Source organism: Parus major, chromosome 10 (assembly GCF_001522545.3).
Source record: "Parus major isolate Abel chromosome 10, Parus_major1.1, whole genome shotgun sequence".
Taxonomy (NCBI): Eukaryota; Metazoa; Chordata; class Aves; order Passeriformes; family Paridae; genus Parus; species Parus major.
Window position 1 is genome coordinate 8,520,177 of NC_031779.1, and position 14,604 is coordinate 8,534,780.

General features: G+C 37.8%; 1 protein-coding gene across 2 annotated transcripts in view; it reads right to left on the reverse strand.

The window, feature by feature from the left end:
• Positions 1-761: 761 nt before the first annotated feature.
• The window catches only part of SCG3 (secretogranin III), a 28,176-nt gene continuing 14,333 nt past the window's right edge, over positions 762-14,604 (reverse strand). The window contains exons 9-12 of one of the 2 annotated variants that reach the window (XM_015639274.3): positions 10,955-11,038; positions 10,225-10,353; positions 8,164-8,232; positions 762-4,040 (exon numbers count right to left, since the gene is read on the reverse strand). In XM_015639274.3, coding sequence (XP_015494760.1) covers positions 3,922-4,040; positions 8,164-8,232; positions 10,225-10,353; positions 10,955-11,038 — 401 coding nt within the window. In that variant the 3' untranslated portion in view covers positions 762-3,921. Of the gene's footprint in view, positions 4,041-8,151; positions 8,233-10,224; positions 10,354-10,954; positions 11,039-14,604 lie in introns of both variants that reach the window. The other variant, XM_015639273.3, reaches the window with a different exon arrangement.

Consider the following 14,604-nt stretch of genomic DNA (forward strand, 5'->3'; position numbering starts at 1 on the left):
CACCAGGTGCTGTAGTTGCATGTTACATTCTCAGAAGGGCATCCCTGCAGCATCCCACCCCTTCCTGCATGGCAGTGAGCTGCTGTAGATCCGTGGTGCTGGACAGCCTCAAAAAGCTGGGCAGCAGATAAAAAAGATGCATTTTCTTTGACACACAACAGCAGCCTTGTACTGCTTCTTGTACTTTAACCCCAGCTGGCAGCTCAGCCCCTCACAGCCACTCACTCCCCCCACAGAGTGATGGGGCAGAGATCACAAGGGGGAAAGGCACAACACTCACAAGCTGAGATAAAGCCAGTTTAATAGGTAATGCAAAGGCTGGGCATGAAAGCAAACCACTTGAAAAATTCACACTTCCCATAGGCAGGCAGGTGTTCAGCCATCTCCGAGAAAGCAGGGCTCCACCATAAGTAAGGGTCATTCAGGAAAGCAAAACAAACATTGTCACTTTGAACACCCTCCTCCTTCCCCAGCTTTACACACCGAGTGTGGCACCACATGCTCTGGGTCATCCCCTGGGTCACTTGGGATCAGCTGTCCTGCTTGGGTCCCTTCCCAGCTTCTTGTGCACCCCCAGCCTCCTCAGGGGTGGGGAGAGGAGCAGGAAAGGCCTTGGCTCTGTGCAATCTCTGCTCAGCAGGAGATAAAACATCCCTGTGTTATCAACACGTTTGTGTTCCAACACAGATCCAAAACACAGTCCTATACTGGCTATTGTGGAGAAAATAAACTCTACCCCAGCCAAAAGCAGCACACTAATGTAGCTTGTAGTAAAGTGTTTAATAAAGTACAGTATCAGAAACAATAGTCTATTAGAAAAGCTCAAAAGGTGAATACCATATATATTGTACTTGTTACATTTTCAGTGATCATTTAGAAGTGAAGGATTTCTGAAGGGTCCAGAAGAGATAGAAACAACACAGAAACCGATTTCTGTCAGTTTTGAAACAGAGATGTGGAGTTGTTGAAAATACCTTTCTCACCAGGAAGAAAGCAAGCACTATGATTTACTAATTATGGCTAAACACACAGCAGTGCATGTCAAGTCCTAATGTGCTTCAAGTGTTCCCTGCAAAATAAGGACTGATCTGTGGTGCAGGCTGAAACTTGCGTCACTGGGTTTGATTTTATTTTGAGTAAGTCACAGCCCTTTAGGAATGCAGGGTGATTCATCAGGCTGGCTGTGTTTCACTCTCTGGTTCTGAAAGGTGTGATGTACTGATAGATGTTCCATGTACCAGCAATGGAACCAGTCTTTGAAGCATTCAAGTAACAAGTTTGGTGGGCTTGGGCAGGATGGAAAGTGAATTTAGTTTGAGGAAGCTGTGATCCATAGCTGTGATCTCTGGTCTATCTTTCAGAGGCTCACTCCATTCTCAGCTACTCATCATGCTGCTCCAGTTATCTCCATGTGTACCCCCAGGGATGCACAGCAGCAGGGTAAGCACAGAACAAGTCCAAGAACGTGCATAACCTGAAATACAATCAGGTCATACCCATTGTTGGGTTTCTGTTTTCCTAAGTTATGTCACTGATACTTTGTTCAAGCTGTAAAATTTGCAAAACTGAGAGGTTAAGAAATACCACCACACACTGTTCATAATCACTGCTCACTAGTTGATGACATCTGCCCTTTAGTACCAGACTCATGAGAGGATGTAAGAAACTAACTTCCAATGAAAATTTAAATTATTCTTATACTACTCATCATATTGGCAGGAGAAGAAAATTTAGGGTCTTTTTTAAAGTAGTCATTGGGGAAGGACAGTTTATCCCTTTTTTGTTTTTTCAAGTGCAGATCCTAGGTCACTACCACTTCCCCAGCTGTAAAGGCCCGTGGTTAGTTACCATCCTCCTGATTTCTGTCATAAATCCAAATTTGGGAAACAGTTTGCTTTTCCCATGTGATGGACACATAAGAAAGGAAGTCAGAAGCTGTTGCAGAATGCAACTGAGATCTATAGGGACATGAAGAAATTCAGATCTTTGGAAACAATAGCAAATAATAATAAACAAATGAGAGGGTTTAGATGAGAACAAATACACTGATTTAAAGTAACATTAATACTTTTTTCCTAATTATTTTCTCCATAGAGTTTCTAAGGGACTATTTGTCAGAGGAAGCTTACATTGATTACATTTTTGAATACAGTTTTTACAAAAAAAAATAAGTCACCACTAGTGACTGATACTGCAATTCAATGATTCATGTCAGGATGTGTATGAGCAGGCAGTGATGATGTATTTTGTGGATGCTAGAAAATATTCACTGGCTAATATTTCATCAGTTTGCAAGAAGTTATGCTGTCAGACCTCAGTGCCACCACATTCACTTAATACTGATTATCAGTAATGCTCAGCTGACAATTTAAGTTTTGCAGGGATTCCAGAGTTTACTTCAGTTGGCTGAGAAACATTGCTCAAATCTCCTCCTCTTTAATCTCCAGCTGTGAGGAAGGAAATGACCCAAGGAGTGACTAAACACTTACAGAACTTTGTGCTGTGCAGGCAGTGCTCTAAGTCAGTATCTCCATTCACTGGCAGGCAAATTCCAACCTCAGCATCAGATAACATTTTTTAACTGTATCAGTCTTAGAGATATCATAAGTTTAAAAAATAATCAGGGAAGGGATAACCTCAACTATGAATGAAGAATCTGTAAGTAAAGAGTACAGGGCTTTCCTGGAGTTCCTCTACTCAGCTGACTGCAGGTGATAGGTCTAAGGCCTTACATCTTCTGGGACTCTTTGAAATTTACCTTTCTAAATACTTCTTTACCTTTGATCTTGCTTTGTCAGTTCTTCATACATAAGGTTATCCAGTCACTTAAACAAAAAAGACCTCATAAACCATTATTGCAAAAATCTGTTAGCTGAGGAAGAAGAATGAGGACAATATTTTTGTTTTTCTTTTTGATTCTTTGGGAAGTACCGAATTCTTGGCTAATGCTAGCATATATAGGCCAAAAAAAAAAAAAAAGTTCTCCAAGATAATACTTCTCAGCACAGAACAGGGGTCAGTAAACAGACCATAGCCTTGACATTCAGAGATACTGAGATACAACAGATTCCTTAGGTCTTTCTGAAAAGCAGGGCCCATGTTCCTAAAAACATCTCTAGCTGCAAACTTCCTTTTCCATACAAAATTACTTGAATTGCTTTCTTTTTTTTTTCTTCTTTAGAGAAAGCAATGGCTATTTACACTTGCTATCAGGATATTCATATCAGGAATTCAACTAATTATGCATGCACAATCATCAAATGGTGCAGAGAATGCTCACACATGCTGAAGAGAATACAACTCTGTAATATGGAAAGCAATTGTAATGTCAAAGATTTATCAGTTAGCAAAGGACACTACAGTCCAAGTTACAGAATACTGCATAAAGAAATAAAAAAGGATAAAAAAAAAAGGTGTTAGTATTTAAAACCAAAATTAGTTAATATAAAATAAGATTAATGAAAACTTTAATGGGTAAATTATTTTCAAATATTTTATTTAGAGAACTATGAACTATTTTCTCATAATGCCCTTTACATAGTTACATCTATAGAAAGCTAGTTGAGTGAAAGCAAAAAAATGTAGCATTGAAAGAAATTTCCATCAGAAATGATTGGTTTAGCTACAAAAGTAAACCAAACACAAACAATAAATCAAAGAGAGCATTACAGAAATATTTACCTTATCAAATAGAAATTCAGTGTCAGAATTTGGTGTTTAGGGTTGCTTTGTGAATGTGGGAAAATACAGTATGCAGAAAGTGAATGGAGCACTGTAGCTCTTCATTTCTGTCTAGAGTTGTCAGTACAATGTAAACAGAGCATTTCTAATGATATCCTCAAATTAACAGATCATAAGTAATTGAGCCAGGAGTGGGGGAAACTAGACTAGATTTCTACAGGTTTGGCAGTCACTGACTCTTTACAGGCTGCCATAGATGCGTTTAATTACATCAGCCTCTTCCTTGTCCAGGATGCCCTTGTCCACATAAGCATCAGCTTGCTGATCAATGAAATCTCTCAGCTTTGAAAGATCATAGTCTGCAAAACAAGAATTCATTTGCACAGTGAGTCATTGCCATTATACCGCTTCACCTAAGAAACAATGTCATTGTCAAGCTTATCCAACCAATGCACTTAATCAAACTTGAAGAGAATTCTCTCTAAGTGCAATTTGTGAAAACATTAAAAAACCCAAAACAGCTGCACAAATCCTTTTACACACCACGGTGCTTTTATTGTCCAAGAGGAATAATCATCTCTTGGTCTTGATTGATTGCTGTCAAATGCTAAAGCAAGAATATTTTCTGGTCCAGGGATTTGATGTTCTAGTCTGCATAGCAAAAGCTGCTGTGTCCTATTATTTTCACAACTGCCATGGAATCAAAAGAAAGCATTAAATGGACTATTTCCAGTTGAAATCCCAGTAAAATTCCCACTTATTACAACTGTGGTGGAAATTCATGAAAGCAACTCCCTGAAAATACATCAAAATAATACAATTATTTACCTTGATACAGAACATAATATTCTGGTTTGAAAACCACTGCAGTGAGCAGCCTTTGTGACAGTGTTAGTGTCAGTTTTTGACAATCTTCCTCTGTCAATCTGCAACAGAATGCTGAAAGATCCTTCCTCCTTTTCCAATAGATGACTGCATCTATGCAGCCTGATTCACACTATATGCATTAAACAGACTTTTCCTATGCTGGAAAACATTGCTGTTTTCCATGAAAAAAATTCTACTGCAAAGCAATTTTTCAAATAACATAGGAAGGTAACCTATTGTGTAGTTGTGACTCTGGCAGCAGATTCAGTATATTCACATACAAACACAATAAAGTTTCAGTTATATAATTAGCTGCATAAATGTAAAGCTTAATTTGTTAGAACCAGAAGAAGAACATCAATGTTTTAAGGCTTCAGACTAAGTTAAATGAATTAGTTTCTTTTACAAGAATGAATGCATTCTGAATTTTTCAACATAAATTACATGTTCCACACACAGGGCCTTCAGAATATATTAAAACTGGTTTTGCAATGTCCAATGTATAACATCACACAGAAATACATGGAACAACCTTCTTTCAAACTCTGCATTCTTAACAAAATAGACAATAATGAATTTGTGGTTCTTTAGGTTTCAAAAATTGACCAAAATGGGATAGAAATAGAAAGATTTTAAGAAGCAAATTGATACTTGTGATCATTTTTATAACAGCATAAGGCAATTTCAAATGAGTAATACAGAAAATTGATATTCAACACTCCCCAATCCTGCAGAGGTGTTCTCTCCATATCTGAATTAGCAGGAATTTTGCCATTTGCTGTACTGAGGAGATAATTTCTTGTCTGGTCTGTTACTGTCATTACTTAAGAGAATGTAACCTGCTTGTGTCTCCATCCTGTATGAGTAATAGGGACAAATAGTACTGAGCAATTTCATAATTGGGATGAGAGATTTCATTCATGTTGACAAAATGAGGGTCTCCAGTGAAAGATACCATGGAACAGAAATGAATGCACACCAAATACTAAATTAATTTAATGTCCACATTTTTCACATGAAAATCTCTGTGCTTATTTTACTTCTAGAACACTGTTTCTAACTCTAAGATTATTATGTAGAGATGTGAAGTTTTAATTACTAAACATCCTGTATGGGATTACAACCATTATGATATTATCTAATTCAGGCTAATTTGTATATCTCACAGCAATTTAAATTGTTTTTTTTCTAGAAATTGATAACTGCCAATTTCTAATACTCATTTAGAATCTATTGTAATTAGAAAAATCAGCTTTGGATGCTGATTCACTGCAACAGCTGCAGCATTACATGGAACTGTGAAACAGCTCCAGTAAATGAAGTGAGCTCTTATTTGCATATTCAGATCAAGCCATTTGCCATTGAAATTAATGACAGGATTCACTTTCATTTCTAAATGGCTGCTGTTAGTGTTATGAAGCTCTGAACTACCTAAGTATATGTTGAACAATCCACACACGCTCTTTGCATGCATTGGTTAAATGCTCTGTTCTGCAGTGGTTTCAAGCATCAAGCCAGCTCTGTGAGATATGAAGGACAGGCCCACGGAGCCTGGAGGTTGTAAACAGGCAAAACAAACTTTGGACACAAAAGGCAATGAGACCAAAATCCAGGCTTTTGACATGTTTATCTTTAAATCATCCCAGCCACTCAAGCTAATGAGCCTCCTTAATAAGGAATTGGTACTTCCAAACTGCAGAAATGCAAATCAACATTTCCAGGGATATTAGTCATAGAATGAATAGCATGTATTGAAATTCATACAAAATGAAAGACCCACACACATTTCCCTGAAGAAAACCTTAACCTCTTCAAGGATATTCAGTGAGTAAACCAATCCATGAGTAGGGCTAGGAAAGTCTGGCCATTTTAATACATGAATTACTTTGAGAATCGCTTTTCTGGCAGCCCCCAGGTGCCAGCTGGAAGTGGAGAAATGATTGATGAGCACAGCAACACCACCTAATCTTGCACTGAAGAAACACTGCAATGCATTCACGGTTAGATAAGCTTACCCTGACTACTTCTTTTAACATCATCCCAGGGGAACTGAATTAGCATTTTACAAAAATAAAGAGTATGAAAAGGCACAATAAAGATGAGGTATCAGAAAGGTAAGAATGCTATTCTAATTTTGTCATAACTTACACTCACTTTAAGGTCTATTTCCATTGCCAAAGGACAATAATGATATTTTAGAGTAAATGAAAATCCATCTACACAGATATATATATCTTAATGCATTCACAGGCAGATAAAATGCTATTGATCTGCAGTCACAGCCATTTTCAAACTGCAGCAGTGCAGAAGGAAGATTACTACAAAGGGGAGCAAGGGGCTGCTCAGGCAGTATGTGTGATACAGAGATATAATCACACATGATGGAGATCTAATTACTATAATGAGTACACTGCTAAACAGAATCATTAATTAAAATTGGCAGGAAAACTCTTGAGCAAGTATGTAGGCCTGCTGCTAACTACCGTCACTGCCATTGTGTGGAAGCTATTTGAGAGATGGGATTTTTTTTTATAGTCTTTCCTATTACAGTTTCTGTACAGAAAAATGAATGTGTTGGGCTGTTGGCATGCAGTCATCTCTGAAATGGAATTCATACACACTTCAACACACAGGGAGGATGGATAGATTACCCAGGGCTAATCTCATTTCAGATCACCCTCTGCTTGGCTTGTGCAAGAAGGGTCCTTCTCACCAGGCGTCAGTCATAGCCCATGGATCCCCTGGCTAGGAACCTTCACTTCCAGAGCAGGCAATGGCAGAACACACAGCCATGGCAGAGAACAGGGATAGGAGGCTGGTTTTATGTAAGAACTTGGGGGAAAAGATGGTATGGATAAATAAAGATCCATGAAAAATAAAGGAGAAATCCTGCTGCTGTTCTGTCCCTGCCCACAGCTCTCATACAGCCCTGCCTCCGAGCAAGAGGCAAATGGTGGGACAGCTGGTGAGCAAACCCCATGCAGCTGCTTCAGTCACTGCTCCCTTCTACACAGCTTTGCATGTGAGAGCTACAAGTCATTTGAGTTGATTTGGGCTGTAATCCAACGTATTACAGTGCTACTGACATAAGTTTGTATCTCAACTGTTCCTGGCTATGGAACAAGGCTTGTTGCTATCAGTGCAGGCATGCTAGCCCGATGCATGAGCTTCTCTAGACATGTCCAGACATTTCAAATGCCTCTATCTCACCTACAAAGTCATCATTAAACAACATGAAGAGCTAAGAAACGAAGAACTAGACAAGGCTGACACAGCTGCCTGCTGACAGGCAGACCACCATGACTGCGTGATGGCACATGACTAACTCTCTGCTGGTCAGTCCCTGTGGGTTTTGTGGCCAGTGGCCATTCAACCCAGTCTGCATTAATCTACCTTAGTTCCCTATTTATGTTCATTGGCTTAACTTTTACATGACCTCTATTATTTAACACCACTAATTATCACTATAATCTAGACAAGCACAGTTTTACATTACTATTATTTAAGGTATAGCACAATGGTAAGTTATACAACACAATATAAATTACTTGCTTTTTAATGCATATGGTGCCCACCCCAATGTCAAAGCCTTTTACTTCATACCTTCTTTGTTACCTTGTTTATTGTGTTTTTTCAGCCATTCTATGTTCTTCCTGATTGCTTCCAAATATGCCTCAGATTTCCCTGGAGGAAAGGGTGAGAGAGACATCAAGGACTTACATCAATGATTGATGCAGCTTGCTTAACTGGGTGAAGTTGGTCACAGCTAAGGCAGATTAAAACTATTCTTAGTTTCTGCTTAAAACCTGAGTCCTGTCAAACTCAGTCAGGCAAAATTCCCGCAGATGGTTAGCAGGTGCTGCCTGTTCAAACTTAGGACCATGGCTTTTTTTTATCTTTATACATAACTTTTGGTGGCATCCACTAAAACTGCATATGTGGATTAAAAATAACATGTAGCTTTTTGATCATCATAATTGCTCAGCAAAGAAAAAGCTGTTGAGATAGCAAGGAATGACTTAACTAGGGCTGAGAGCTTTCAGTATTAAAACTCCTCCATATAGTAGTACTAGCAGCATATAGCAAACCTAAAATTGTGATATTTTGGAAAGGCAACTTTAAATTAGTTACTATTAGTTACTATATTTACTGAGAAAAAGGATGTATTAAAATTACCATGATAGCTCCTTGTTATAGCTGAAATTTAAAGTGTTGGATATTTTTGGACCAGAAACTGTACAGGACAGATTTAGTACAAGGATTACCTAATAAGGCCCCTAAGGAAATATTCCAGCAAATGGATTTTGAATTCTTAACTTGGCTGGAGCATTATTTGATGTAATGTTCTTACATTTGTCAGGACTAAAAACCTAGTGTGATTAGTGTGTAGAAGGTTACTACTGCCAACTATGCATGCCTGCTCCTGTTAGTAAGGGGATACAGTACATCCCCATTTTTGAGCTGGCAGTGCAGTAACTTTACAGTAAGTTACTCTCTGAAAGAGCAAGGGCATTGCATGATGAGACAAAGAGCTAAATACTGATCCAATTTAAATTTCTAAAAAGCTATTGGGCTGGAGATAAAGGAACCAAACTGAAAAGACAAATCTTCAAGAGACAAACAAATGTGTTATTTATCACTTCCCATGGGTATTGAGATAACTTTTCTTTACTGCGAAATCAGACAGCCATCTTGATCTATTTTCCTCTTCCATGTTGAAATAGATAAGCTGCTGGAAAAAATGCCACCTTCCTTCTGTGAGTGGCTGCACTGCCCACAGAGCTGAACCAGGTGATGGATGGATTACAATCTACTGCCATCCTGATTTCTGCAATTCATTACTGAGCAGCCTGAGTGAAAACACTGCATTCCAAAAAGTATGAGCATCAGACAGCACTGATGCAAAAGAAGCAATTTTGTTTAATCAACTGATTACAAAACATAGATACTTATGCTGGACACTTTGCAATAAGAACTCACTGAAAGGTTTCTGCACCAACAAACATTGTCCTTTAAGAGTTCAGCACAATAAGGAGCCACCATGTCCCCTGCAGATTTGTTTTCAGATATATTAGCTGATTTGCACTCAGGTGACTTCAGCCAGCACAGTGTAATTTAGCACGTGACATTATTTGCCATGCTGAGGCTTGGCAAAAGTAACTGTATGCTATGTTTGTTTAGGGAGACACTAACTCACTGTAATGTTTTCAGTTATGTAAAACAGGATAATTACTGATAACTTTTAACCTCTGGCAGTGGGAAATGTAAATTGTGTCACTGCAGAACTCTCACTGCCTTTCAGTACCAGCTTATTCTAACACCAGCTATAGAAATCAATGGGCCCACTCAGATTATTGAATATTCTGCCCATCCAAATTCACTGAAAAGCCACAGATGCAAAGAAGCAAAATCTCTCTGCACTACTGCATCAAACTGCATTTCATATTGTTCTAAAAGGGTCTAGGAATTCTGTGAATGTCTGCTCAGCAAGGGATGTAGTGTCATATGTTTAAAACTTGGCAGATACGTACACTCCGAATCAAGCTGTTGTGTGCTGACTCCCAGTGACTATAGACTGAAGATATTTATGCTAACACCTTGGAAAGTCAATACCAAAGAGAGGAAAAGACTGTGATAACTAGGAGCACACATAGTAGGGAAAGAAATGTTCTGTACCTCCGGATTCTCCACTGTTTCCTGCTGCATTTTGTCCTTCAGTTTTTGTAGAATCCTTTGAAACTTCATACTCCTTTTCCATTTTAGCTGCTTCTTCCTTTGTACTGTCTGCTTCTTCACTACTCTTGTCTAAAGAAATAACAAGAGCAAATAATTTTGTATCAAATGTACCAGGAGTATTTCTCAATCCCATCAATACAATCTCAGCAAGTAAAGCATTTTGACTGCTGGTTGAGGAAGAGCTTCACTGGAGCCTTTCTCAAAGTGGTTTTGAAAGGTCATCTGTACTCCAGACCTCTGGGAAGAGGAATATCTCTTTCTGCTCTCACAAACAATAGCAGAATACAGGTGATTGCTATGCAAAGGCACATTTCTTTGTGCAGAGAAAAATTCTATGAAATTTGCATTTGCTACATTCAAAATTAACAAATAATGCTTTTTCATTATTATTTTAGTATTAAAAAGCACTGGTACAACTTGTTTTTGTATATGTATAATGTCTGGACACCAGTGAAGAAAAAGAGAATGAATATACTTCTCAAAGACTGGACAATTAAGTGAAAATTTCTCTCTTGTTGTGTGCTTAGAGAACCAAGCCATGGCTTGGTACAGGTCCTTGAGAGACTGTGGCTTTTACAAGCAGTTTGGCTGCTAAAGCAATTAGCATACTTTAAACTGAATAGGTTAAAAAAAAGTGTTATTCCAGGAAGGAAAATTGTAGAGTAAGTACCTGCTGTTAGTTTTGCCCTGGTTTTAGTGGAAGGGTTCTCAAGCTTCTTCTTTGTCTGCTCAGCTATCATTGTATCTAAGTTTTCTAGAAAAAAAAAAAAAACAAACCCCAGTTATTCTTCAATGGATAAGATGCAGAATCCATACTATATTGTCCCCAAAACCAGTCTGAATGGTAATTAGAAATCTTGAAGAACAGTCTTCATCCTTGCCCCTGAACAATTAAGGCAGAGCCAATGCTAAAAGAACAAACAAATAGCTATATGGAATATTGATCAATCTTATTTTAAAAAGTTAACAACTAAATCATGTCAATAAGAGTACCAAATAGTGCCAACATGCATCAAGTCAGTAAAAGTGTGCATCATATTCCATATTTCAGTCATGTAAGTTACAAAATACAGATGACTCTCTGTAGCAATTTATTCTGATGAAAGGAATGAAAGGCTTTAATTAACTTCACAAAAAAATAGAAGACTATGAAATATGTGCTTCGTCCTGGTAGGAAAACACTATCCCAAACTATACCTATATATTGATTTCATATGTTTTATTGTATTAGAAAAATGTCTAGTAAAAGGTTTTAAATTATATTTAGATGAAATTAACATGTAAATTGAAGAGATTAAAACAAATACTTTGGAAAGTTGCTGAAGTCAGGCATTTACCTGAAAACCAACTAGACAGCTGTGGCCATGTATATAACTCTAGAAGACTAGAAAATGTATTTCTATGCAAATTTCAGGGCTGAATTAATATAATTTGAAAGTAAAAGCACCTCTTCATAAAGACTGATGTTTCAGATATAAACATTGTATGCTTATGTGGGAAAAAAGTCCTTTTGATACCAGACTTGGTATAGATTCATAATAGAGATCACTGTACAACCTGCCATGTTTCCTCAGTCATATTATGGTCACAGTGTAGAATTTCCCTTCCTTTTATCAGCTTTTTAAAGGTTCAGTTAAACATGGATTCAAAATTTCATATATACTATCTTGTTGGTGGATATTTTTGAAAGACTAAGTTTTGAAATTTGTCAAAATTCTTTTTATATAAACAGCTGATATATTCAGTGTGCAATGTGGGAACTGTGGCAGAATAGAATTAATAAGGCTAATAATATTAAAAACAATATTTTCTGTAGGTATATTTCTATATATGTATGATTATAAATATATAATCATATTTTCTGTATTTTATCCATCAGCTGGGAGCATTTTTTTTCCATTAGAAAGATACTCACCACTGAAACCTAAGGAGTAGTTTTTTAGCATATTTCTCTTTGTGGCATATAAAGTGGCATAAGCATTTGTGAGACATCACATAATCCTGTCTGCCTGAATCTTCTATATTTTGTTATTTACATAAAATTAAAATGTAAGCAGTATTTATTGGCACCCTGCCTGATTGCACCCTCTCAATTCTACATCACATGGTTTTTTTGTGAGTATTTTCATTTGGTACATATCCCTTTAATGTGATTTCTGACCTTGCCCTATATGCCCTAAACAAAACAGGTCTGGGCTGTGTTACAAGCTGGATCAGACATCCTGGTGAAATAAAAATCAAGCTAGAATTATAGTGGTATTGATGCCTCACTAATCACTTGATCCAAAGCTTATTTAAAGGACCATAAACATCCCTTTCAGTTCATCTTAAGATCCTGTTTTCATCCTGAATCAGTACCATACTAGTATTTCAACAGGAATATAAGGATTTCTCTGTGCAAGAGTCACAGTTTTCAGGGTAAGATTACACAGTTAAGAGATTATAAACCCTTTGTAAACTCAAGCAGATAGATTATTGTCCTTCACTAATTCATGCAAATGCAAGAATGTCACTGATTTTGGAACTTAATCCAGCATATTATCTTAAATTAGGCTTAATTTTAAGTCTAAACACAGTATTTTAAAAAATAAAAGCATTTAAAATTTTAAAATATTATGCATCTGTAAGTGCATTGATTCGTGCCTTTCATGTTCTTCCTTAAAAGTGTCTGCATTTAGGCAATACATTTCTATTACCAGAAACAAAAAGACTCCACCACAAGATAGATTTATAACCTGCCAAGATATCTTTAGATTTAAAGGTCTGACACTGATGTTTCCAAAAGTTTTTGTTCTGTTGATAGATTGTAGTGTTTAGAAGTTGTATACATATCCACATACAGCACGTGCTACTGCAGGCAGTGGGATTTATACTCCTCCATTCTTTATTCATTTCTATAAAGAGCATCAGGAATTGTACAGTTTCTCTGAGTCCTTTGATTTGGGTAAGAATTTCATGTGAGTTAACTATCACTCCTTGGTGATCCAGCCCCATGAAGTGTAATAAAATAATGCTGACCACTAATGAGCTGGCTTTGCCTCTAAAGCCAGACTGAATATAGTAACCACCGTGCTCCACTTCCAAAGCTTTGTTTTGTCAGTAAGGATGTGCACGAACTTACAAGACAGGCTTTTTAACAGGCACATTTTACAGAAGTGGTGAAGTTACTTTGCCAGCTGGATGGCACATCAACATGGGTCTGATCATTTATAATCAGCTGTATTTCCTGAGTGGTACAGTCCATGTTTGAGGGGCTTGGCTGATGTGCACCCTAAAGGGAATATTGCCAGATAATCCCAGGTCTTCCTGAACAGGATTTATTGCCCTTGCTCCGCTTCAAAATTAATGCTTTAACAGCTGGTATTGTTTCAAAACATGTTTGTACTTGCCATGTGTGGCATGGCCAGGGCTGAGCAGTGTTTGCTCTGAGTTACACTGATGGAGTGAATTGTCTTCTCGATGAGCTGTGCTGGCCAGCAGCTAAGCAACCGCGTGTCCTAGCGCAGGTCTAACAAGGATTGATTACTTTTCCGGTGTCGTTTCCTTAGCAACCCAATTTGCACAGAGGAAGAGCTTAGAAAGGTACTGACCTTTCCACAGAGCTGGCTGCTTATTTGAAATGGCACTAATTAAAACAACAGGACAATAACTACTGAGCTAATGGGACTGACCTACGCTGGTAAATAGGTCAGTGGCCTGGCGGCAGCTTTCCGCAGAGCAGGATAATCTCATCATCCAAGCAGACACTCGGAGTCACAAGATCTGGTTTCTGCCTTGCCTCACTTTCTAACTTGCTCTTTGATCTGGGATGACTCACTGAAGCATTCATGCTGCAGGAGGACTTCTGTTTTGAGTTGGCTTTCTGAGACATCCTAGGCCCAGTTCCTACACTCTAATAGATGCTTTTAATTCCACCTGAAAATGCAAATTCCCAGCACTTTTGAAACTCTGAAGTCCTTCAAGTTGGGCATCCAAAAATCTGAACAGCATTAAACCAGAATGTTTATCTTTACTCTGGGAGAATGTACTGTGGTAACACCGTCTAAATCCATGGAAAAGATACTACATGGATAACTATTAAACATTAAATTACTTTGTTCTTATTAGAGAGGCAGAAACAAACACATTCATCTGAGTATTTAATGGAATCAGTAATGGAAGCCTGACATGTACCTTTCTCAACAGACAGATTCATGGTGTTTTCCAGACTCTTGCAAATTTTCCAGCAAAGGGTTTTTACTTTGCATAATAGTCCTGTACCTAGGAGACAGTTTCATGTTCTATCCTCATCAAATTGACTGAAGCTGAGATGTCATTAAA